Source organism: Leucopleurus acutus (genome assembly GCF_964270905.1).
Source record: "Leucopleurus acutus genome assembly, chromosome: 1".
Taxonomy (NCBI): domain Eukaryota; kingdom Metazoa; phylum Chordata; class Mammalia; order Artiodactyla; family Delphinidae; genus Leucopleurus; species Leucopleurus acutus.
The window spans coordinates 30,181,325-30,209,078 of NC_139142.1; the positions used below are offsets into that span (position 1 = coordinate 30,181,325).

Here is a 27,754-nt window from a genome sequence, read left to right on the forward strand (position 1 = left end):
ATAATAGTTTAGCCAGCAGAAGCATTTTCTTTGCAGAGGGTCTCACGGTAATATAGTCACAACATAAAGAATGTGCATTCCTATTTCAAAAAGGAATGTTAAAGTAATTCACTTTGGAAATAAAAGCCAAGGCCTGAATAAGGGCAAGACAGACATTTGCTTTCAATTATTTCCACTGCATGAGTAAATCAAAAGGATGAAAGCTCTGAGCTTCCTCCTTTCCAAAAATGTTAAACTAAGAATTGGTGGAAAGATTCCTTTCAGGGCAGGTTTTATTTTCCTCTAACCTCAAAGGAAAAATCTGAAATAAGTTTTGTTTTGAAACTGGTAGTTAAAAATTTTAATATACCTCTTTGGTTTTTGATGGATAAAGAAAGAAGTTTCAAGTACTATCTTCTGCAAGGTTGCTAAGGAAACCATTTGTGCCCTGGGTGATAAGTCAGAACTGTTAAGTGCTGGCTTATAAAATAGAAATTACAGAAGTCCAGAATGGCAAGTCTTTAAAATGATTTATGATGTTAATGTTTATAACTCATTGATTTCTCAGCAAAACTCCAGCATGGTCTTTGGAGCACATTTCATCTCTGTAAATGTTGATTTGTAAGTTTAGGAGGTATATCTGACCTGTCTGAAGGAAGATGCACACACACGTGTGGCACACGCATACACAGAGGCATGTACGTGTGCACATAAACTAGAATGGTGACGAGAAAGCCTGGATGAGACAAGACCACACAGCTCATCCAGCTGAGCGTGTCTCTCACCCTCTGATCACAGTCTGAGGATGGTGAGTGGTTAAGGGAATAGGTCAGCTTCCATTTTCAATCAGTTCTCAAAGGTCTTCTTAAATTAAGCTTTCTAGTCACTTCCAAGAGACTACAAATCATTTAACTAAGAACACAGAGAACAGAAAACATTAAAGTTTGTAGCCATGACCTTCTGGGGGGTGGACTGCCTTCTCTTGGGGCCACCCGGCACACTGCAGACAGGAATACCAAACGCTTGGCGTGAAATATCTTTGGGCCCAGCTAAGCCAACACTAGCTCTGAGCCTGGGAGCGTGAGACTGCACATTTTAGAGGACAAGAAAGCAGAGAGCCTTAGGTGGGCTTCAAGGGTCCTCCAAGCTGAGGTGAGCAGAGCAAACCCTTCCTCGTGGTCATGCAGGGGTCTGGCCACCAGCATGCCCACCAACTCTGAGCAAGTTCTCGGGACTTGACGGGGAGGGCGGCTGGGTTCCAGAGAAGGCATTTCTAGTCTGGGACTCTGAGAGTGGAGAGAAGGCTTTACGAAGTGAAGAGGATCTGGAAAGTTCTGAAGGTAAATGTGCAGACTTATGTTTGCTGGACTAAACAGCATGCAGTGTATGGCTGGTAGGTCTGCCTGGCCAGGGGCAGGGCGCAGAGGCAAGGCCAGAGTGCACGGTGCTGTGGACACACACAGGGCAGGAAGCACACTAGGGGCTACTGTGGAAGGAGGACGAGGACCCTTCGGACAGAAAGCGCTAAAGCCCTTTCAGAAAACTTTCTGTCTGACAAGGGAGCCATGGGTGTCTCTGCAGAGTTCTGAGAAGCAATGTCATCTGAGTAATAATGACAAGAAAGTGTAGCCTGTGCACTGTAAGTAGGATACACTGGAAGAAAAAAGCCATGGGGGTAGGGACAGGTTAATACAAACACGACTCAAGAGATGTGGCTGCAGGGACAGAGCATCTGGAAAACGTGTGAACCAATTACCGGGACAGTCAGCTGATAGCGGGAAGTGGGGTCTGATGAAGAGGAGCCTGGAACCACCACTTCCTGGAGGGTGCAACTGCCCCGTTCGGTCTCTCTCTAACTGCTATTTACCCCAAGTTCTACCCTGTACCTTAAAGTTCTTCTGGGATTCAGGAGTTGGGCTTTCCAGATTGATGAGTTTCTTGAGATCCTCCTCAATGGTGGACTTGGAGGTTGGCTTTGGGGATGCCCGGAGGTCCCTGGTTGAGGCACGCAGCCTGGTGTGGGCTATTTCATTGCCATCACTCTGATGACGCCTTGAAAGAAGAGGAAGAGAGGGTAGAAGTTAAGTCGACAAGGTTGACTCAGGGGCACGATGGGCTCTGAAAGAGGTAAGTCAATGGAGAGCTATTAAAGGAGAGAAAAGGAGAATCACTTCTGTTCAATTACATTAGAATCTACTCAGATAAATGCTTGTCAGAGAAACAAGACCAATTTGAAATACAAAATAAAAAGCCTGAAGAATAAATCACCCTTTCATAGGAAACTATTAACTACATTAAGTCAAAATTAGCAACAGACTTATTAATAAAAGCCCACAGGGTATGAAGCCCAGATGCAATCCTGGTACAAACAAAAACAAAGTCATTGACTGAATCGTTTATTTTTTTGGTCAAAAAGTTCTTTATGTTCAGAGGTGGTCACTTACTTTCTAACAGTCCCTCTGGTGCCTCCTGGCCCATTTAGGAATTGCATGGGAAGGCTGTGATTAATAGCATCAAAGGGACAAGTGTGGTCTTAGCACCAGAGGGACGATTATTCTGAAGTTTGTTCTTCAGACGTACTCTTTCCTAGGAGACTTAAGATTCTCAAATCTGAATGTTTTGCAATCTATCTTATTTAAGGAATGTGTCAGAGAAACAATTTAAGACAAGTTTCACTTAGGGAGAAAAAAAAAAATCTCCCTACCAAACCACCCTCTTCCTAGCCCCTAGCCCGGCCTCCTCTCTTGCAGGAAATTGCCCCAAGCTTTTCTGTTCTCTGTCATGTTAAAAGCAAAATACCCAGCAAGAGGGCTTCCCTGGTGGCACAGTGGGTGAGAGTCCGCCTGCCGATGCAGGGGACACGGGTTCGTGCCCTCGTCCGGGAAGATCCCACATGCCGCGGAGCGGCTGGGCCCATGAGCCATGGCCGCTGAGCCTGCGCGTCCGGAGCCTGTGCTCCGCAACAGGAGGGGCCACAACAGTGAGAGGCCCGCATACCGCAAAAAAAAAAAAAAAAACACAAAACAAACCAAAAAAACCCAGCGAGAGAAGCAAAAGAATCCTTACTTTCTTGTGTCCATAAATCCCACAGAGTTTATGGTTCCTTCGGGTTTCTTCCATCCAATTAGGTACTTGCTAGTAGCGCCCTGGCGAGGGTAGAAAGTCCTAGGACCGGAGGAGGAGGAAGATGAGAAGGAAGGAACGAGCTGCGAGGAGGTGGCAGGATGCAGTTCTTCTTTTGGTGAACTTCTGGCACTGGTGAAGACAACTGGGCTGGCAGAGTGTCGGGAGCTCAGGGTACTGAGGAGAAGCAGGACAGAGACAAAACGGCGCGTGTGCGTGTGTGCATCCTGGGGTCAGTATGTCAGCTATAAAAGCATCATCCAGGACAGGGGTTATGGCCAGGTTAAAGAACAATGAATATTTCATAAAATATTAATGGGGCTGGCTGGCCTTCCTTGCTTTCTCGCTTTAATTTAAATGTCTGCTGTCAAAGTGAAAGATAGTGACTGGGGCTTATTCTGCACTTTAAGTTGAAAAGTAAAAATAGTTAAGACAGTCAGAGACACTTTGAAGTATGCTAGCACCACTAAAGTTTGTGACGGTGAAGTCTAGAAGAGGCAGGTCGTAGGGGGGAGCCGGCAGTAAAAGGTCTGGAGGTATCAAGGGCTCTCTGTCCTCCCTTCCTCAGAACTAAGGGTCACGGTGACATTCCCCAGGCCCGAGCTGAAGAGGGGAGACAAGACTGGATCAGCCATAGAGCTCTCTACACACTCACGTCCAAGGCCAAAGGGGCACCTTGAGGTCTCCTTCCCCATGGCATCTATCAGTAACATTGACTCTCTACAAAGCTGTTTATCAGATTAACCTGGACCATTACCTTACAACATACACAAAAGTTCACTCATAATGGATTAAAGACTTGAATGTAAGACCTGAAACCGTAAAACTCCTAGCTAGAAGAAAACATAGGCAAGTAAGCTCCTTGACAGTGATTTTTTGGATTTGACACCAGAAGCAAAGGCAACAAAAGCAAAAATAAACAAGAGGGACTACATCAAACCAAAAAGCTTCTGTGTAGCAAAGGAAACCATCAACAAAATAAAAAGGCAACTTACTTGCAGTGGACACGGGTTCGAGCCCTGGTCCAGGAAGATCCCACATGCCGCGGAGCGACTGGGCCCGTGAGCCACAACTACTGAGCCTGCGCGTCTGGAGCCTGTGCTCCGCAGCAAGAGAGGCCACGACAGTGAGAGGCCCGCACACTGCGATGAAGAGTGGCCCCTGCTTGCCACAACTAGAGAAAGCCCTTGCACGGAAACGAAGACCCAACACAGCCACAAATAAATAAATAAATAAATAAATAAATTTATATTTAAAAAAAAAAAGGCAACTTACTGAACAGGAGAAAATATGTGCAAATCATGTATCTGATAAGGGGTTAATATCCAAAATATATAAAGAACTCATACAACTTAGTAACAAAAAAAGCAAACAATCCGAATAAAAAAATTGGGGAGAAAATTTGAATAGACATTTTCCCAAAGAAGACATACAGATGGCCAACAGGTACATGAAAAGATGCTCAACATCACTCAACATCAAGGAAATGCAAATCTAAACTATAATGAGACCTCACACCTGTTAGAATAGCTATTATCAAAAAGACAAGAAATAACAAGTGTGAGCAAAGATGTGGAAAAAAGGGAACCCTCGTGCACTGTTGGTAGGAATGTAAATTGGTGCAGCCACTATGGGAAACAGTATGGAGGTTCCTCAAAAAATTAGAAAACCAAACTCCTAGATACAGAGTAGTTGTCAAAGGTGGAGGCTGGAGGGTGGGTGAAATGGCTAAAGAGGGTTCAAAAGGTACAAACTTCTAGTTATAAGATAAGTAAGTCCTGGGGATGTAATATTAGGCATGGTGATTAAAAATAAAAAACTGTTCATCACCAATGTATTTTAAACTTTGGTTAGAAATTACAAAACTAAAGTCCTGTAGGACTCAAGGAGAAGACTACTCATTGTACCTTTAAAACTCAGGCAGAATTTTAAATAAACTAGAGATGAGAGTTTAAGCTAACAACAAACCTAGAGGGCCTTTAACTGAAGGATTTCCATTCTTCCTTCCCAGTGATCTCATGGGACCTACGGTCACACCACTTGAGCCCTGCTGAGTTTTCCAGCTTAGGTTGAGACCAAAGACAGGTCACTCCAGGGGACTTTGTTACTGAAGGTTTAGTTAACAGGATGTGGTCTCAAAGCATGCCTCACTAGCACTTCCACTGGTCAAAATCTAATGGTCCTGCTCTGAATAAAGTATGGACTTTAGTTCATAAGAATGTATCAACATTGATTCCTTAGCTATGACAAAAGTATTATAGTGACATAAGATGATGAGAACAGGAAAAAATGGGTAAAGCGTACACGGGAACTCTCTGTATTATCTTTGCAACTTTTCTGGAAATCAAAAACTATTCTAATAGAAAAGTTCATTATAAAAAAATAAGCAAAAAACCAAAACAAAATACAACAAAAAATAAAACCCTAATGGTCTAGAGATTTTATGTGTGTGTGCATACATACATGTACAATATATATACACACACACGTACATACATACACACACACCTATACACACATCTGAAAATGAATCTTGAACTCCACCTCAAACCTTACATAAAAATCAATTCCAGATGGGCTGTATATTTAAATATAGATCTAAAGATTCTGGAGTGTAACATGGAAGAACATCTTTATGATAGAGGCAGAGATTTCTTTAATAGGATCGTAAAGGAAATGATTGAACCCCATTAAAATTAAGAACCATTCATCAAAAGACAAAGAGAATATATATAAAACATATATCCAACAAGGGGCTCCTCTCCATACATAACTAACTTCTACAAATTAACAAGACAGACAACCCAACAGAAAAATGGGCAAAGATCTGGAAAGGAAGTTCACAAAAGAGGATATCTAAAAACCATTAAACATTGGTGCTCGACATTATCAGTTATCAAGAAAATGCAAATTAAAGCCACAAAGAGGGACCACTATACGCCTACCAGAACAGCTAAAATTAAAAAGACAATATCAAGTGCTAGAAAGGATGGGAAGCAACTCATCCACTGCAGGTGGGTACTTGTTACAACCACTTTGGCAAACTGGTTCACAGTCTCTCCTAAAGTTGAATATGTGTAAATCCTATGCAAGCAATTTCACTCCTAGGTATATACTGAAAAGAAGTGCATATATACATGTACCAAAGGACATGTACAAGAACCTGTATTATCTCCAAACTGGAAATACTCCAATGCTCATCAACAGTAGAGTGGATAAACAAATTGTGGTGTGTTCTCACAATGGAAATATAATACAGCAATGAAATAAACGAATGCTACTTACTTGCAACACACGGATGACTCTCCCCAACATAATGTCGACTTAAGGACACCAGACACAGAGTAATACATATGGGATGATTCCACTTACACAAAGCCCCCAGATAGGCAAAATGAGTGTACGGCTTAGGATTCAGGATTGTGTTCACCTGGGGAGGAGGGGGAGGTGACTGGGTGGGCGGGCATGTAGGAGGAATGGTGTCTGGATGCTGGTCAAGTTCCAGTTCTTGATCTGGGTGGCGATGACACGGGAAGTTCACTTTGAGAAAACCCAACCCAATGTATATTTATGACCTGTGCCTTTTTTTGTACGCGTGTTATACTTTAATGAAAACACACCCACAAAAACAAAGCAAAAATAGATGACCTGAAGGAAGGCCATGTCAGTCCCTGAGGCTTTGCAAAGACTGGAGAGAGGGGGACAGAGTGTCGGGGGAGGAACAGGACACAGGGCAAAGGTGATCTCGAGGGTTTTCCACACTAACTGGGTCTTAACACTTCAGATGAAATATAACCATCTCCTTTATTTCTGTAACTAAGAAGGAGGAACCAGGTTCAAACTTCATAGAAAATATAACTTAAAAAATGACTAGCCATATCCCTCTAACAATTTTCCCCCAAAGATTTTTCTATCTAGGGAAAAGGGGAAAGAAAAGACCCCCTCACAAAACCTCAAAGGGCAACATCACTTTAAAAGCAATGCTATCTCATTTAGTTTTTACCCCTTGATAACAGATATCCCATTTGTTTGCTTTGAAAATTAAGGGAATGGGACTTCCCTGGCGGTCCAGTAGTTAAGACTCCCCACTTCCACTACAGGGTACGCGTGTGCAATCCCTGGTTGGGGAACTAGGATCCCACCTGCCACGGGGCGACGCCAAAAAAATCAATAAATAAAATTAAGGGAATGCAAAACTCTTCCATTAGTGTAGTAAATTATTGATAAATCAATAAGAACAAAATAATAGTAGGTCTCTGTTACAGAAAAGAGACTAAAAGTGGAAAGGTGAACCAAAAAGAAAAAAGCAGGGAGAGACACATAAAGATAGAGGCAGACAAGCCCACAGACGGTAACACCAGAGACCCAGGTTAACAGCAAATGCGTTATCAGCACAGGGAGCATCAACCCAGAGAAGCTTCTGAAATACTAAGAGTGCAGCCTTTGGGATACTTTAAAAGCACATGACACGTGTGCAGCTATTTGTTACTTAGCGACAAGACCTAATCTGTAGTTTGCAGATTTTTTTCACCCAGCTATACCTACCTCATACACATTTGTAGCCCAGATGTGGAGATGTCTCAAGCCTCAACCCTGGTTCGTGTCGGAAGCAGATGCCAATTAAGTGAAAAACAGCGAATTAGGGTCTAATGGACTCACCTCTCATCTTGGATAATCACGTGCTTGCTTCACCTGCCTTGACTGGTATCCACAAGTGAGTAACGTGTGTTTGAATGACTCAAGCCATTCTTCCTCATCAGCACGTTAAGATACAGATTGTGGTGCTTCAACCCAGAGATTGATTCGGGAGCTTGGGTGGGATGGGGTACAGGAGAGTTTGCACTTCTAACTTGTTCCCAGGTGACGCTGTGGCCCTGACTCAGACCCTAAAAACCACCAAATGTACCAGAGGTACATTTGACTGCTTATAGTTTACATTTCTCATCAATAAGTATCTTGATGTGATAACATCGGTATTCAAAACGCTGGGGCTTTCAAAGACTAAATGTTTGGTCAAAACAGAAATAATTAACCATGAGAAAACACAGTAAATCGCACAGTCTGTTAATTTACAAATCTTTCCTCCATGTTTTAGGAAACAGCTATGCTGCTTTTAGTCATAATGTATGTACTGCATAAAAGGGAGCGTTATGGAAAAGGCTTAGAAACATCAAAGGCAAGAGTAAAGTATACAGCATATACAGTTTCTGGAGCTCTTTCCTTTCTATGTAAATTCAATTACTACCATTATTTCCCTGAGAGGCATTTAATAGGTTTTGTACTCGATGATAAAACTCTCTGAAGGCAGGGATATCTCTGTATATTTAACAATGCCAGAATACAGTAGATTCTCAGTAAGATACTTATTGCACAGAGGGATTCTCTTTAGTATTTACAAAGCACACTATATATTTAATTTCTTTATCTTGTTTATCATCTGTCTCCCCCAGTTTAAATGTAAGCTCCATGAGGGCTGAAATTTTTGACTGTTTTGTTCACTACTATATTCTCCCTGCTTAGAATAGTCCCTGGACATTGTAGGCATGCACTATTTGATGAAGGAAACTGTCAAATAAATGACAAATTAGCCATCTGTTTTAAATGCAAGGGAGAGTTGTGCACAAAGACAGTGTATTTTACTCATACTCTATTTAAGACTGGATGTTGCTTTCTTTTTACTGCAAGAAATAATTACATCTACAGAGTATGCTTCTGTTTACAAGTGTATTCTTAAAAGGATAAATGCTTAATTATCCATGACCCCAATTATTGGTTTTATCTGTGAACAGGGCAGCTGACACTAGCTCCCGGGTGTGAAATGCCAGCACACTTTTGTTCACTAATGGTTACAATCAAGGACAGCCCTACTTAACAATTGATTAGATTTGGGAACCATGGTAAAAGCAAAGACAAATGACTAATCCACTGGTGGTTCTTCCTTCTTTACTGTGTACAACTCACAGCACGAAGGTGAGCACTTTAGTTTGTTAACCTGTCCCCTAATTCGATTGTCACAGGAGGATCACCTGGGAGCTTTAAAAATACACATCCCTAGGCCCTAATTCCAGAGATTTTAATGTGACAGAGTTGGGGTGGTGCCTGAGCTGTGTATGTTGGCAAAAATCTCCCCCAAGTGTGCACATCCATTGAGAACTGCTCGAATCTAGGTGAATTATCGTATTGTTATGACTTCATCAAAATCCAGCTTCACACAGTCAAGATCAAGAAGGGGACGGCATCAGAGCAGTGTTTCTGCAGCCATGAACTTTGGTCACCTGCAAGTGTTGATGTAAATAATGATTCCTTGGCTCAAGTCCCATCTCCTAGAGCCCCAGAAATGTGTATTTTAACAAACCCCCAAAGGACTCTCACATTCCCTAGAGCTTAAGAACTACTGCCTTAACCCCTCAACTCTTCTCACTCCACAATGGGTTGTCTCCTCCTTCCTCTGTGGCCCCCTCCCCCGGCCCAGGTGTGTGTGTGTGTGTGTGTGTGTGTGTGTGTGTGTGTGTGTGTGTGTGTGTGTTGGGGGCGCAGGAGGGTGGGGCTCCTTGAGGCTGACCCATCTGCTGGCCTTGAACTACCTGGAGGGACCTGCACATACACACTTCCCCAAATAACCTCTGAGTGGCTTTAATTACAAAACAACTGAAATGAAGTTGTCAGCTTCCTACTTTCAAAGGGGAACTGTGGGGCTGAGCTGTTTCATTATCCTGGAGATTTCATGTTAATTCAATAGGCTGCAATTTAGTTGTACACATGGCAAATTAAATCTCTCCCCAGGAACTGTGTAAGAAGCCAATAATACAGAACAAAAAGAGACGAGCAATAGATATGTTAGGAAATGACAAGTGCAGTATCTGCTACTTTTCTATCTGTAGAAAAAAGTGAGTTTAGCTGTGAGTATGGCTAAACTGGAAGCACTAAGAATTTAATCAGGGTGTTCCCGGATTCCACACGAAGAGACACTAGCTTTCTTTCTTACATGAAGTATAGGGCATTTCCCCTTTCCTAAAAATGGACCAACCTTTGATTCCTTTGGTCATTCCAGGACATGAATTAAAAAAAATTTTTTTTTCATCGAAGTAGAGTTGATTTACAATGTTGTGTTAGTTTCAAGTGTACAGCAAAGTGATTCAGTTTTATATATATATATATATATATATATATCCCTTTTCAGATTCTTTTCCATTACAGGTTATTACAAGATATTGAATATAGTTCCCTGTGCTATACAGTAGGTCCTTCTTGTTTATCTAGTTTATATATAGTAGTGTGTATCTGTTAATCCCAAACTCCTAATTTATCCCTCCCTACCCTTTCCCCTTTGGTAACCGTCAAATTGTTTTCTTTGTCTGTGAGTCTCTTCCTGTTTTGTAAATAAGTTCACTTGTATCATTTTATAAGATTCCACATATAAGTGATATCATATGGTATTTGTCTTTGTCTGACCTACTTCACTTAGTATGATAATCTCTAGGTCCATCCATGTTGCTGCATTCTTCTTTATGGCTGAGTAATATCCAATTGTGTAATATACATCTTCTCTATCCATTCCTCTGTCAATGGACACTTAGGTTGCTTCACGTCTTGGCTATGGTAAACAGTGCTGCTCTGAACACTAGGGTTTACAGGACATGAATTTTGAAAAGGAAGAGAGGGCACACACATATGCATGATTCGTCATATAAACAGAGGAGAAGAGGCAACGGGGCATCTGAGAATTTGGGACAGTCTGAATCTATCCAAACTTCTCATCCTGACCTGTTGCTCAAATGAAACCATGAACCAAATGTGCTGCAACCTGGTTACTTACATTCCCAGCTGTGGTAAAACTTTATAGGAGACGATACTAGATGACTAGTTTCCAAAAAGGACGCCAATCACGGCGGGGGCCACTTTGCAGAGGAGGAGCTAACACCTGCTTGCCGACCTCGCAAAGGGATGAACCCCACAGGACAGGGCAGCCTGCATGTTAAGAGTCAAAGCCCCAAGTGGTGAAGCTCTAAGGGCCTGGGAAACTGTTCTGCAATTTCTTCATCATCAATGAGGCTACCGCCCCCTACCGAAGACATCTGCCAGCCACTCTCCGTGTCACCGAGAGCTGCTGAAGGAAACACCTGGAGTCACCACTATTCAGGCACGACACAGAGGGACGGATTTTAGACTGGCTGGGATGGTATTTTCAGGAGGGGGAGAGCAGCAATTAGTCACTTGTCAAATGACTGTGGCAAAATCTGCCCAAAGGCTGAATGCTGGCCTGATACCAAGGGGAGGGGAACTGATGGGTTTCCTGTGATTAGGTGCACAGATAACAAGCCTACAGGTGACAGATAATGCGGAGGATAATGATTAAGGACGACTCCTCCCACTGTGTTCAGCACTAGCCAGTTATGTCCAATACTACAATTTAGGAGAACTTCAGAAGATACTAATTCTAAAGGACTGGGGGAAAAAGAAGTGAGGCAGGAATGATGAAGCTGGCAAAGGGGATATCCAAGTGACTGCAGTAAAGAAGACTGTTCATCTATAAGAGGGAGATATTTAATAAGTACAAGGGCACACGAATGCATAAAGCATAGGGGAATGAGTGGCTAGGCCTAGCCAGCAGAAGAGACCTCAGGGGTCACGGTAGACCTCAAGCTGAACAAGTCTGCAATGCTGAGTGAGTGAGTTAACAGGGAGCTAACAGGAGCTAACAGAAGCTAACAGTAGTTACGAATATTATTGCATCTAAAAAGGATAAAGGAAGCAAAGCAGGAAACTCGAGAAGCAAAGTTTCTTGGGAGATACATGTTTGTCGAAGGAAAAGTAGCTAGATAACTACACTGAGTGATGGAGTGCTTATAAAAGGAAATGACAGAAAAAGGACAGTTACAGTTTGCAATACCTTTGATAACATTTTTTTTTATTCTCAACAAACATAAAAACAACCATTTAGTAAGGGGACTAGGTATTATTAAGTTACAGATAAGGACAAGCTCGGCGAGATGGCGGGACTGGCCAGAGGCCACATGGCTGGTCCACAACAGAACTGAGACTTGAACCTGGATTTCAGGATCCAAATCTATTCTCCCTACATTTCTCTCTCAACTTGCCTGGAGGTGAAGGGCTGTCACCACACACACACATATATATATATATATATATATATATATATATATATATATATATATATATATATATATATATATATATATATAAAATATATATATATGTATATATAGTTAAATTATTTTAACATCACCACTTGTTGGTATCTACAAATTTCATAATCTTAGACTTCAAAAATCTTCTTCAGTCTTTAGAAAAGACTCAGCTCAGAAAAACTATTCTCTCTCTTAATCACAGATTTAAGCTGCAGCTAGAGGAATTCCAGATAGGTAGATACAGGACAAAATTTTGAAGCGGGAGGGGACTTAAGTACTGAGATTACTCAGAAAGATTATGGAATCTCTCTCTTCTTGAGATTATTCTTTTCTTTTAGCAATTGGATAAATTCTCACCCTAGTAGTATAGTAGGATGGTTTAAATATGGCAAAGAATAGAGACTCTGTCCTTGCAGAATTCCTGCTGGTCTTCGATTTAATGGCATTTGGAGAATTTGGGCTTTCTATATGGACTGGATGAATGCTTTAGTTGCTTCACAGAACCAAGTATGAGAAACTTTTTGTCAGTGACCTCTGCATCAAGAAATCTGACATCTGGGGCTTGACAGAGCTCTCATTTTCTCAATGTTGAAATTTCAACCATAGTCGTTGTATTTATTCATTCTTTGAGGTAAGTTGAACATCACCGAAGTTCTGGCTAAAATCATCACCCACTTTCATAAGCTGGAAGAAATGGAAATGGGGCAAGAGAGCTTAGGCCAGATCACCTGGATTCCTGATGTGTAAAAGCAAAATAAAAGAGAACCCTGAATGTTCACGCTGCCCGGGACCACAAAGCAAAAGCTACCAATGAAAACGATTCATACACATATGACAAGTGGAGCCAACCACATGTTGGAGAGAAGTCCTGGGGAACTGTAGAGGCCTCACTTTAAAGTCTTAGTCCATAAAACACAGAAAAATAACAGTCTCACCCTAAGAAAAAAATGCAGAAGAGAGGTAATTATTCATTAGCAATTTTAAAAGATCCCAGGCAGAAGAGATTTAAGAGGGAAACATTACAGATAAAGACAACAGAATAATTTCTAAACAAAGAAGCAAGGCCTATTTTTCACCCAGGGTGCCAAAGAGGGTAGAGAACAAAATTTAAACTCACAAGCTCTAACACACACACACACACACACACACACACACACACACACACACGCAGAGGCACTCATACATAGTCAGTACACTAGAGTAGCCTGAGGCATTCCTTACTGTTCCATGTAAACTGAATATAAGAAGTCCTTCTTCACCCCTACTCTCAAGAAACGTACAGCTTTTCTGGCATGAATAGTTAACTATTAGGTCAACCAGAAAAAGCACATTCATGAAACTGAACTGTACTAACATCTGTGGGCAGGCATTTTTCCTGGCCTTTAATCATGCCCTCTAGTGAATGTCAGACACTGACCAACTTATACCCAGATATTGATTGATATTTGTAGAAAGCTGTTATAAAGTCTCTCCCCGTTATATTCTGCAGATTAAGAAATCTTATATAGAAGTGACAACTAAAAACTCATGCCATACAAGGACTTTAGGTACACTCTTATACATACACTTGCATATAAAAGCACTAGAGCTCTGTGCAAATATTGACAGGTCTATACAGTAAGCTTTGAAATGTAGTGGTAGTTTTCCAGAGCAGTCAGGAGTTAAGGATTTATGCTATTTTCAAACTGGTTTATTAGTAGGGACCTTGAGTCACCAGGCAAAAAGTAGGAACAGAAAGGAAGAAATGATTCCTATTTGTTCATCAAAATGTACTGAACACCTATAATGCTGGTGTATTGAGCGCCTCTCTGTTATGCTCACAGCGGTGCACACACTGCACAGGCGCTTAGGATGAACACATTGGATGAAGTTCTTTTGTACTGGAGGGTAGTAAAAATGTGTATGTGATCACATAAGTGGGTACTAATTGGCACCAGAGCTCTGAGGGGGCCTACAGGAAGCAAGACGAAGCAGCAGAACGGCTGGTAACGAGTGGGTGCATTAGTCTGGACATTTGAACAGGTCAGGTCAGGATGTTACAGACAAGATGTATACGTGCAAGCCTGAGGTGGGCTGTTTGCTTTTCATTTTTTTATGTTTTGGCAGCACTGTGTGGCATGCGGGACCTTAGTTCCCCAACCAGGGGTGCAACCCATGCCCCATGCAGTGGAAGTGTGGAGTCTTAACCACTGGACCACCAGGGAATTCCCTTTAGCTTTATAATATGTGATCTTGAATCTAGTTCTGTCATTAGCAATGGCCCCTGGTCAGCAGGACTAGAGTTCTGTAAGCTAAGGAAGTCTTTGGTCACCACACAAACGGACACACGGCCTACGTCCGAGGCCAGAACTCTAAGACAAAAATGAACCCAGCTGGTAACAGTATACTAAAATTGGAACTATCTTCACCTCTCCTATGTTCACCACAGATCATTTTTTTGAGTGGTTTAACACCTGAAAGTGAAACAGCCATTACACAAAAAAATTTTTTTTTTAAAATCTCTCCCTAAATTCCCAAGCTTCATAGAAAATACATTCTAGGAAATAACACTTTAGAGCAATTAATAGACTTTTTAATTGTAGAAAGCTTTCAATGTGTATGGTTCCTCTTAATGACATCCGAATATAACAACCCTATATAACTACCAACCTACATTAAGCAATTCTCATGGGGGGCCACAAAAAAACCTGCACAATCATCAACAGGGAGACTGGAGGACAGAGGGAGGAGGAACACAGCCCAGGCAGAAATACGCAGTGGAACTTAATCACTGTAATTTAGACTTTGTCACCAAGTCCCAGGTACAAGCTCTTTTACGCACTGTCAAGAGATCTCCACCTTAATTGCTGTTCCTGTCTTCCGAGGACACAAACGCTCTAATTTGCAGTGATTTTAGTTTCTCTAGCAATGTGCATTTGGTGGCTAAGTCTCCCTTTCCTCCAGAAAAGGAAGTCTGCTAAAGCTCTGATTATCCAGCTCACTCTGCCAAGATCAACAGATTGAAGTCACAAAGCATCCCCGTTACCAGAGTCACGAATGAATGTGACAAAACCTATCAGTGGGTGGGAAGCCTGGCCATGCTCCCTGAAAGGCCACATTCTTCCTTAGCAACTTTGATTTTCGACAGAAGAGTTATTTCTAAATGATGATATAAATGATTTCTGCATGGTCAGTTGGAAGCAGAAAATGTGGATAATCCTTTAAGACCTTCAGGCAGCCTCAGTCAGCATATTCAGATAATGCAAGCCCAGGTGCTGACTTTTCAGAGGGTACTTTGTACATCCCCTGGGATTTGGTAGATTTGTGGGATGGCACGGCCCACGTTTTGTGCTTTGGTTTCAGAGGCCCGGCTCTTTTCCACTTTACTCCGTGGTGATGCCATTTGAGACAAGACTTCTATGACTGACTTTCTTCTGGCATCAAATGAAACCAGAGATACATCCCCAGATGGAGTATCATTTCGAAAAAGACATTCTCCTTTCAAAATGAAGAACGGAAAACCAAATCTAGGAGTCAAGGTAAACCTGAAAACCACAGAGGAACTACTGTTCTGGGTCAATGCACAGGCCATACTTAATGAGATGGTGGGTGTGCCAGAAACAGCAGGCCAGTGGCACAGCTCTGCATCAAGTGATTCTACGTCTATATTATATTATTACGGTATTTGACGCCTGGCTTTCTGTCTTCCAAACACTTCCTTATTCCACTTGAACCAAACAATCTATTTTCTGAATTATGGAAAGGTAACTGGATGCATGGTACCCAAGAATCCTGAGATGACTTTCCCAGTTGCCTTTCAGCTTGGAGGCCATGCGGTTTCCAGACCTGTGGCCATCACTTTTTTTTTTTTTAACATCTTTATTGGAGTATAATTGCTTTACAATGGTGTGTTAGTTTCTGCTTTATAACAAAGTGAATCAGTTATACATATACGTATGTTTTCATATCTCTTCCCTCTTGCGTCTCCCTCCCTCCCACCCTCCCTATCCCACCCCTCTAGGTGGTCACAAAGCACTGAGCTGATCACCCTGTGCTGTGCAGCTGCTTCCCACTAGCTAACTATTTTACGTTTGGTAGTGTATTACTGCAATGTGGTAGTGGTAAACAGAGATAAAACTCCGGAAACACAATGGGAAGCTTGCGAATCTTATCAGTAACAATACAGACAATGGGAGAAGCGAATATTTAACTTATCAAGTTAAATCCAAATTAAGTCAAGGATGTCCTCTCTCATTAAGATTATCTGGGGTTTACTGACAGATTATGTGCCTGGATTCCCATTTGGAAAGTAAAACGAAACTCAACTTCTCTGCTACTTTTCTTGAGGGCATGATATAGTAAAAGAAGCCTGGAAGACAGCAAGGTTGGATGCTATCATACAAGCTGATCAACGACTGACAACAATAAAAGGTAAAAGGAGAAACCACCACAGAGATCAACAGGCCCCAAAAGAGAGTGATGGAATGTTTCCTCCCTAAAAGAAAGGATCTTATACTTTGGATTGTAGGCTCAAATCCAAAAGAGGAAATGAAAAATAGTATTTACTTTGCCTATCACCGTGATCTCCAAGGATACGGGAGAATGTGTACTTTTCTCTTCTGAAAGGTAGACGGGCTGTGTCTAATTTTATCTACACTTTCCTGTTGGACACGTCCCCCCAACACGTGACTGCCAGGAGCCAATTACTGAAAACAAACTGCGAACACTGGGTAAGCGATGTTCTCTGATAGAGAGGCAGTGTGAAAGATGCGTTCGGCATCATAAATGATGCCATGATAGTCTTGGAAAAGACCCCTTCCTTTTAAAAATATGGTCAAGATTTTCTTTTAATGTCTTCCAAAGACTGTCCCATTCTATATTCTCTATCACTAGCTGGAAGCCACATGACAAAATTCTTCTCTCATGCTGGTATGCAGCTAGGAACGTTTTTATAAAATCAAACACAGCTATGAAGAACAAATCTGCAAACCTTTCCCACAGTTTAAAATAATGCACTAGGATGGCAGGAATAAAGGATTTGGGTGGTAAATAAAAGGCATTAAATATATAAAAATAACTGTCACTGTGCAAAAAAAACAAACCAAAATAAAAAAAAAAACCCTTTCTTTATACACTCTTGAGCAAAGGGAAGTGGGATGAGGCCGGAAACTGGCTGCAGGGAGGCCAGGAGTGGGAGGGGCAGCAGGGAGGGGCAGTTACCTGGTGTGGGAAGCAGCGTCATTGATACTGAACGTGCTGTTCTCCCTGGTCAGAGGGTTTGAGCCGGCCTGGCTCTTGGCATGGATGTCCAAGCTCAGGGAGGACTCGGTTTTCCGGTCCATGCCGTGGCTCTCTGAATCTAAAGTCCGATCTGCCATGGAGATGACTTCACTGGAACTGTGCCACAGGGGGGCCACTTTCTCCTTGCCCGGCCCCGAGCGTGGTGACGACGTGGCCGCCCCCAGGGAGGCCGTGCTGCCGTGGCTAGGGCCGTAGGAAGTGGTGTCAATGCCGCTGTCTGCGGAGGTGCCTTGCAAGTAGTTGTAGCTGTTCAGCTCGGACTCGGTGCGGTCCCCGTCATACCACTTCTCGTCGCTGGGGGCGCTTGACGCGTTGCTGGAGAGGGTATTGCTGCTGGAGTGGCTTGAGTAGTGGCTCTCAGACTGCAAGGGAAGCAGGCTTTCCTTAACTACAGGCTTGGCTTCTTGAACAGCAGGGAAGAAATAACGGGGGAATGACCCTGTGAAATGTGTCTAAATAGGGGGTTCTCAAGACACAAAAACTCCCGTGAACACAAAAATAAGGCAGGAGGTATCTGGAAAAACCTACTCAGAAGATTCCATGGCGGACAGTGCTGGAAACTTAGTTTTTAGAATCCATTTTTCATTATTTGGCTTATGCTAAAGTATTGATAGTATTGAGAGAATTTTAATCAGAAAAAAAAACCCACCTAAACTGTCATTAAAGTCTTTAATATCTTAATCTTAAAATAGAAAGTGATACTTCCAAAGGGCTTATAATTAGAAAGACCCTATTGATCATAGTAGATAGAAGGCAGAATATAAGACTTTCTCTTAAAGACATCTTTTCTTTCCCCATATAGCATCTATTTAGGAGACAGCTTTCTAAGGAGTGCTTAGAGGTAAACTTACACAGGGTGCCAAGAGAATTCAATGGGGTAAAGTAATCTTTTTAACAAACAGTGTTAGGGGAACTAGATATCCACATGCAAAACAGAATGAAGCTGGGTCCTTACCACATAGAAAAGAAAACTCAAAAAGTCGAAGACCTAAGTGTAAGGGCTAAAACTATAAGACTCTTAGAGGAAAACACAGGTATACATCTTCATGACCTTGGATTATGCAATGGTTTCTTAGATATGACACCAAAAGCACAAAAATGATAAGAAAAAAAGATAAACTGGACTTCATCAAAATTAAAAACCTCTGTGTTTCAAATAACCCAATAAAAAAATGGGCAAGGGATTTGAATAGTCATTTCTCCAAAGAAGATATACAAATGGCCAACAAGCACATGAAAGGATGCTCAATACCATTAGTCATTAGGGAAATGCAAATCAAAACCACAATGAAATAACACTTCACACACACTAGGATGGCTCTAATAAGAAAAGCAGACAATAAAGATGGTGGGCATTGTTGGTATGAATGTAAAATGCGGCAGTTGCTGGGGAAAAACCGTTGCAATCCTACTCAAGAGAAATGAAAACCCATGTTTACACAAAAACTTCTACATGAATTTTATAGCAGCATTATTCATAATAGCCAAAAAGTAGAAACAACCCACATGTCCATCAGCTGATCAGTGGATTAAAAAAATGTGGTACATCCACACAATTATTCAGCCATAAAAAGACATGAAGTACTAATACATGCTACAACATGGATGAACCTTGAAAACAGGCTATGTGAAAAAAGTCAGACACAAAAGGCCACATGTTGTACGATTCCATTCATATATGATGAAATGTCAAATAGGCACATCTATAGAGACAGAAAGTAGATTCGCAGTTGTCGAGGGCTTGGAGGGGATGGGAGAGGTGGGGTGACTCCCTAAGGATACAGGTTTCTTCCTGGGGTGATGAAAATGTTCTGTAGTTAGATCGTGGTGCTGGTTGCAAAACTCTGTGACTGTACTAAACACCACTAAACGGTACACTTTAAATGTGGGAACGTTATGATATGTGAATATGTGGTATATGAGTCATCTCTCAATTTAAAAAATGTGGGCAGAACCCCTGTTGCACAGTGGCTCAGTTGCTTAGAAAGAACATTTTATGGCTAACCAAAGAAATACAATTTCAAAAGATACCTGGGTAAAATAATATTTAAGTGAGAGGGCGGTCAGAAGTTCAGATACTTGGTGGAGATGGAGAGACAAGGAGAGAAAAGACTTGTGTGTGTGTCTTTACCAGCTGTGGGGAGAGGGCCACAGGAGGACCATCCTGTCTCACTTCAAAGTGAAAGATCTCCTCCCCTTGAAAAAGGATCAATCCCAGTTATTTTACTGGTGCTACTCTAGTTTTTCTCAATAACAACTTCTGCATTATAAGGCCATCATTTATTTTTCCTATTTCCTCTTTAGCGCTGGACCTGGGCTGTAGAATTTGCTAGTCCCAGCCACGCGTGGCTACTGGGCATTTTTAACGTGACTGGTCTGCATTCGGATATGCTGAGTGTGTAACGTACAGGACAGATGTATATGGAGATAAAACTCGAACCACATCTGGAATTTGAAGTGTTCTAGACAAAAGTTAAAAAGAAGAAACAGGTGAAATTAACTTTAACAATGTATTTTATCTAACCCAATCTTCCCAAAGTATTATTTGACCATGTATTCCATATAAAAATTGTTAAGGAGGGGAAATTGACAGGTGGCCTAGGGTAATCTAGCACTTACAAGTGGAACTGTGACGCGTCACATTTCATCAGTAACTCTCTCTCCCACAGCCTAGCACGCTCATGAACGTGTTGTGCTCTCTTTAAGCTTCAATATTCATTTCACTGAAGCAAAACTGAGCCCTCTCATTAAAGTTCTGAGTATCTTATAAATTAGTGAATATGAAATACAGTATCTCCTCATCCTATAGAATGACATAAATATAAGTACACGTTCCAGTGAAGAGACAGACCAAGGAAGTCAACTGAATTTAAAGAGGGAGGAAACGATAGCCTCTTCTTCCCAATTCCACCTGTAAGTGATAAGGAACTGTTTATAACTATGGTAATGGGACAAAAATGTATGTAGCCCTGGAAGATAAGAGAAGCAGTAGGGGGGCTTGTCAGGAAGCTGTCTGTCTCCTTGACTGGTGCTCCAGCCATACACACCTCATGCTGGCAACTGTGTAAGCAAATAAAATCTATATCTAGCACATTCTATTCCAGACATTAGGACTGTTTGTGATTGGATCACACGGCCTTCTATCCAAATCTGCAGGTGCATACCAATGAGGAATTTCAATTTATCTCAAAGCAAGCTTAAGGCCATTGGCAGTAGAAATTCCAGGGCTGTGGCAGCCAATGTCCACCTTCTACTAGACGACTTCCTCTCTGCCACTGGGGAAGAAAGAGAGAGCAGACCGGTACCGTTTTCACCTTGCAAGAAAGGTACATGGCTAGGGATCTATCATTTTTATTATTTTACAGTGAACTTACGTGCCCTTGTTTGTTTGGAGACAAATGAACCACTGGATCCTGACGCATTAATCTCCCACCGGGGCTCTCTCGGAAAGCTGGCAGTACCTTTGATACTGCTGGGAGGTGGCACGTTGGCTCTGGAATACAGAACAGGACATTCTGGTGCAGGCACTAAACAGATACTGGCACAGGTTGACAAACGAAGACGGCTTGCCATTGCACCTCTCAGTTCACTGGCCAGCAAACTCGGAATTTCAGCAAGAAGCTTGTTGAAAGTTTACACAATAGACAGCATGTCAAAAACTAAGTGGCTGATGGATAAAGCTTGCAGCTGGTGACAGTGTGTCACGTCATACACATTAGCATAGCCAAGTACCACCAAACCAGAGGCCATGAACAATGCGGCAAAGTTAGGAATCAGCTTTTGGTTTGGGGGGAAAGTCTCAAATACATGGATTAAATTTATGAAATTCATTCATTGCAAAGTGTGGCTAACCTCGCTTGGTCTACATTACCTAGACAGGCATGGATGCAATCACGTGTTACTTACCATGACACTTTGGAAATATTTTACCTGTATATTCATGCTGCTCGAGGACAAAAGAATTGAAATCCTGAGGTCCTCTATAACTGTAAGCTAAGCACAACAGAAAAGACACACAGCAACTAGTTTACTTAAAACAATTGCTTCCTTTTGGACTCCACTGGCATTCAGGATGGGGTTCAAAAGGTGAAAGGTAATTTAGCCTCTTTAACACACCTAAGAGCTCACGGCAACAATTCTGCATTTCTGCAACACCATTCCTAACACGTACAGGACTGGGCAGTGTACTCTTTGACTCTCAACCGTATCCAAAAGCGGAGAGGCAGAAAAACAAACTGCACTGAGATAAGTGAGCCAATTAAGCAAGCTAAGCTCCACATCTCCCCTGGGCATCAGTTTATCACACACTGATGGACAGAGACAGGTGGGGTCTGGCTAACAAGTAAGAATCTGCTTGACATTTTCAACCAGTGACCTGAAGGTCATTAGAAAATTGTGTTCTTACAAATTGAGTGTAGGAAGGTCAGCCCTTTATACACTCAATACAGTGTATTGAGGAATGAGAACATAACAATTACTTGTCTTCATTCCTTTCTAGCGTGGCTTATACCAGCAAAACCCCAGATTCCTTCTGAAGTGCCAGGCAGAAAGGGCTGGGTTATCCTTCTGGAATGCTGGAATATCAAAAGTTATAAAAATTTATTTGAACGTTTTCTTTGAAGGCTTAGATTCTGGATGGAGAAAGGCCTTCGTTAAAAAAAAAAAAAAGGCTTCTCTGGCAGGCTCTAGGGGTATCTTATTTTTTAAAAAAAGGTATACCTCACCAAAAGGATGAATGAATGTGTTAAAAAGGTTCACCGATATTCATTTCAGATTCATCTGTGCAACGTGGATGCCACTAAACTATAAAGTGGATGCAAGGAAAAAAAGACTAGAGAAGGGCTTATGTGAAAGAATGAAGACGGGTCTAGGACAAACCTTGTAATGACCCTTTCAAGTCCCAAGATACTGCTTCATTCCCCGCATGACTTCACATGAGTGGGAAGAGGGACCCTGAACAGTGCACAAGGGCTCGAGGGCAGCTTTGTTCAAAGGCTGCAACTAGGAGCCCGAAAAAGCTGCCAACGTCATATGGAAGAAGGGATCCTGTTCACATGGCGTTACCCTCTCAACAGTATCAAAACACACGGGATTTGAAACATTCTGTCAAGAGCAGAACAGTGGATCAGAATATGCTCAGGTTTTCGGTGGCGGGGTGGGAGTTGGGATGAGAGTAGGGAATGACAGACGGCTTCAGTAACGAGGCACATCTCACTGAAGTGATGGAACAAAGCCTATCTTCAGAACCTAAGAATTTCGTTTCTCTTCCTCAACTCCTGTCTTAGCTGAATGCATCTCCACTCCCTTCCATGTTCTTGGGTTGTTTTTTCTGTTGACCCCCCATTGAGCAGCTGGGAGCCCCAACCTGGCTCCAACCTCTGCACTGAGGATGCCCTTCCCAGGCATGGAACATGGGCACAGTAGTTAAAACAGAACAAAACGATGCATTTGCAGAGAAGATAAAATGATGCGGTCTTTGCCTTACACGCAGATCTCTTTTCAGCCCTGAAATTTACTTCTTTTTATGGTACTCTGATGGGAAAGCTACTAGAGATAAGATAAAGGGAAAAAACCCTAACAGTCCAGATTCAAGTCCCTGATGTACCAATTGTGTTGATACTTAATCCCTGGTGCTACTGTGTTGAAAGTTAATCTTTCTCATGGCAAAATTTTATTGTATCAACTAGTGTTTTGGTATCTTGTAGACCTGCTTAGAGAGAGAGGGAAGGGCAATGTGCCAGAAACCCAAAGGAAGGCTCACTCATGCAAATCTCTCCCTTCCAGCTGTTTTATCCTAAGACATTTCCTTAGCTGACAGCTTAATAGCAGAGCCAGGGGAAAAAGCATATAAAGGGAGGAAAGACATTCTCACCAAGCTACAGAAGTGACTAAAGAACAATTATATTTCTTTCCTTCTCTGCACATAGTTTAAAAAAATTTTTTTAACTCAACACTAAGAATACCAACTAATCTCCCAGGGCACTTATACTGGGCAAAAACAAACAAATAAACAAACAAACAAGGGGGGAGGGAGATACTTAGGACACATGTGGTCTGGTACTCTGGCATTTTAACCTTGGTGCTGAAAATAATTCCTATATCCTTTCTGTCTTTAAAGTCGGGGTTACTCAGAATTCCTTGACTTTTCTCTCAGGTCTTAATTGCTGCTTTCACTTATACATAAGCTAACTGAGACTTAATGCTCATTCCCATTTATGACCCAGGGCTGTATTATAGAACAGAATGCCTTGATGACATCATCCAAAGGTAACCAATGTCACCTTAGTATAAAAGCAACTTGCTTTTTGTAGGAACTGGTTACTTACCCATCTGGTCGGCAATGCTATCCTCACTTCTTTGCCAGCTGGGTGTGGATTTCCCGCTGCCACCAATGTCTGACTGGGTGTTCTGCCTGTCGATGGAGGCTGGGGATCTGCGGCTTATTCCAAACCTGTGGTGATTTCCCCAAAGGCAAAGATAACATCAGGGACCTTACCCATAAGGGAAGGTAGTCCTGGGAGTAATGAACTAAACTCTAACGACAGGTACTACTAGTTTTGCTTACATTTCTGTACTTGCGTCCTCATCCTCATGCATGTGTACATGGATGCTGGAACTGTGGATGTTATGGTCAGTATACACCCCTCTGTTCAGAAAGGTATGTATGCTAAGTATGTAAACTGTGAACAAGGGCAGGGGCCATTAGGACCGAGCCAACCTAAGAGATATGCAGTAAGAAACCAAAAATCTTCTGGCCCTTGAGTAGCTAAGCTCAGACTGTCATTCGCACCCAAAAGAAAAATGTCACCATCCTAGTGTTCCGTTTGTGTCGTCCAATTGGCACATTCCAGGGGTTTCTCTTAACTCGGTTATCTGCTAAATCACTAAGGCACTCATTCTTGGAACAAGTATTTTCTGAGCACTTACTCTAAGCTCTGAAAAACAAAGATCGCTATCATTTACATTACGTAGGGACCACTTCCAAAATATAAATTTTTTTGTTTGTTTTGTTTTTCTGGCGGTACGCGGGCCTCTCACTGCTATGGCCTCTCCCGCTGCGGAGCACAGGCTCCGGACGTGCAGGCTCAGCGGCCCTGGCTCATGGGCCCAGCCGCTCCGCAGCATGTGGGATCTTCCCGGACCAGGGCACGAACCCGTGTCCCCTGCCTCGGCAGGCGGACTCTCAACCACTGCGCCACCAGGGAAGCCCCAAAATGTATAAATTTTAAATTGCCTTTAGGAAGGCAATTTGGAAACAGGTAAACTGGCATATAGAAAGGCAAATGTCTATTCCTGGAAAGAATGTTTAGCTATTTAATGAGCCCATTTTAATTTTCCCTGTGTAGACTAATAATATAACATAGGCTTAATTGAAGCATATGCCTTGATTAGTAACATCAGCAAAGCAAATACTGACTGAGCCCAGGAAAAAGGGCCAGAGTATAAAATTCAAAGATTCATGTGGAAATTTACAAATCTGAGTGTGGTTACTAATGAATGTATGAGTAATCTACACAATAAAACACAAAAGGGCCTGAATTAACTGATGCATGTGACAGGTGTCTTCTTTGCTACAAATTGATAAATGTGTGGGCAGAACCACCAAGCGGTGCATTGGAAAGAGCAGGAGATTAGGAGGAGGAAGGCTGGGAGCCAAGTTCAGCTTCTACACCCAGAATCGCGGCAACTCTTATATGGATCCAGGGAGAAACATCTATATAAAAGCATTTGGAAAGCAGGGAAACTATAAAATATTTTAGTAAAACTCCTACTACAACATCTCCCTCATTACTTTTTGCACAAATGACTGTCATTTACAAACTTGACTCCTACGCCTCACTAAACAAAGCTACCTCCATTATTAAAAACAAACAAAAACCTTGATTTATGAAAACTTCAGTGAAAGGGCTCATTGAAAACAAAGGATTCACTAATTATGATCTCTGCCACTTCCTCCCTAGGTGGGGTCCTTGTTTAGGTTAGGAGAATGAATATCCTCAAACTGGTCCTATGATCCTATTCTATTTAGTTATCCTATTTAGTTAAATATCTATTTATTAAATATATTAATTAAATTTAATAATTTAATAGATTTATTAAATCTATTAAATATCCTATTTAGTTATTTAGTTATATGCACTAACTAAATTAAGACTTTTCAAAAAGCCACAGAAGGCTTCCCTGGTGGTGCAGTGGTTGAGATGCAGGGGACACGGGTTCGTGCCCTGGTCCGGGAGGATCCCACATGCTGCGGAGCGGCTGGGCCCGTGAGCCATGGCCGCTGAGCCTGCGCGTCCGGAGCCTGTGCTCTACAACGGGAGAGGCCACAACAGTGAGAGGCGTGTGTACCGCAAAAAAAAAAAAAAAAAAAAAAAAAAAAAGCCACAGAGATCAAAGTAAGAAGTGGATCGGAATCTTGCTTTTACTTTTTGGTAGCAGTGGAAACCAAAGACAACTTTTTAAACTTCTGAATTTAAAGTCAAATGCTTTTTTGGCTGTCTGTTTTTAAAGAAATGATAAAGTAAGGCTGCCTTTCAACTTTGCCTTGAAAAACATTTTCATCCGATGAATTTTTAATTTCAGTTCTCACACACACTCCTAGTTTACTACGTGCCAGGGCATCAGGGCTATGAAGGTCCCATCCTTGAGGAGCTCAGACAAAACCTGTTCTAATTTGACACTGTGCCTCTTTCTGAAGAGATTCATTGTCCCTTTGCTTGGAGGAGCACTTAATACTTTAAGAGTCACGGTTCAGACTTGAAGGAGGTTTTAAGTAATCATTTGGCTGATACATGAAACGCGTTCACTGACCAAGAACTTCTACCTCGTGAGACAGTCCATTGCTCTCCAGGGCAGGCTGACAGCTTCGAAATACCTTCCTCATAATGGGCTAGAAACTCCTTCTCTATAACTTTCACTTAATGAGCTCAGTTGCCCTCAGAGACAAGTTTAATCCCTCGGCTAAGAGTGCTAGGAGAAAGCCATCGCGGCCTCCTTGCCTCCACAATGCCCACCTGTGGGCTGCACATCCACGGTTACGATTCTTACATCACGACCTCCAACTCCGCATCTGCCCGGTCCATCCTTCCCTCTGCACGTGCCCTGCCTCGTCAACATTCCTCAGAGTATGTGGCCCCAAAACACATCTCAAGGATGGTAGAACAGACCCTATGTCTTTTCATCAGTGTTGCTTTTTAACTCTCTCTCATTCCCATGCTAAACTGGGGCAGGTGCCTCTTCCGCCTTCACTCAAGTAGAGCAGCCTGTGAAACTGTGCCTCTCAACTGATTTGCATGGTCTCAACATCCTTACACCAGGGAGCAGGCAGCATACACCATGTACAAGCAAGGCACTGAGCCCGCTGAAGCACAGGGAGGGCAACAAAGGGGCGGATTACATTTATGGACGATCAGTGTGTCCGGACCTGTTGTTATTACCTCACACTTTGGAGCTTTTCCAAGTTTAACATTAATGAGTTTGCAGCAGACTCCACAAACTCCTGCTTCACTGTCACCCTGTACCTATTGATTTTTACTGGGCTAAGTTAAGGAGTAGATGTAACGATTGTTCCCTTGGTAAGTGTGAACTTTAGGATCAAACCTGGCCCATGAGTAAGGCATGTGAATCAGTGAACACCAATGTCTCTTGCATCACTGATACAGACAACAATTGCTTGGGATCTAAAGGAAAACACTGTATCAGTATCTTCTTGTAAAGTTTCACCCCAGGTAAAACTGATGTTATACCGTATAGCAAATAATTCCCAGGTAACCTCAAAAGCAATGGCGAAAACCCTCAATACCACCTATGGCAGGTTTAGTATTAAATATCAAGTCAAATAATTACCACTGCATTAAAAAAAAAATAGTGTATGTAGCACGAACACTGGGAACCATGTTTCTAACATTAATATTCACCAAAAATTAATGTTTCAAATTACATTTTGGCATGCCTTGAGAGTGTATACCAAAATGGACAGAAGAAGCAAACAATGATTTTGTTGTGGTTGTTAGCTCATTTATATTTTATTGCTGTATTAACACTGAAGTTGCAGTGAATTCTTACTTTTGAAGTCAAACCAGGCCATTTAAAATCTACTAATTAAAACAAGAAATAGCAAGAGGGAAGAGATATGGGGACATATATATATGTATAACTGATTCACTTTGTTATAAAGCAGAAACTAACACACCATTGTAAAGCAATTATACTCCAATAAAGAT

At 42.0% G+C, this 27,754-nt stretch overlaps 1 protein-coding gene across 1 annotated transcript in view; it reads right to left on the reverse strand.

Moving 5' to 3' along the window:
- SIPA1L1 (signal induced proliferation associated 1 like 1) overlaps nucleotides 1-27,754 on the reverse strand; it is a 377,254-nt gene that overhangs the window by 29,348 nt on the left and 320,152 nt on the right. The window contains exons 16-20 of the mRNA XM_082844854.1: nucleotides 23,858-23,982; nucleotides 20,906-21,024; nucleotides 17,451-17,893; nucleotides 3,046-3,279; nucleotides 1,866-2,031 (exon numbers count right to left, since the gene is read on the reverse strand). Of these exons, the coding sequence (XP_082700980.1) occupies nucleotides 1,866-2,031; nucleotides 3,046-3,279; nucleotides 17,451-17,893; nucleotides 20,906-21,024; nucleotides 23,858-23,982 (1,087 nt within the window). The remainder of the gene's footprint in view (nucleotides 1-1,865; nucleotides 2,032-3,045; nucleotides 3,280-17,450; nucleotides 17,894-20,905; nucleotides 21,025-23,857; nucleotides 23,983-27,754) is intronic.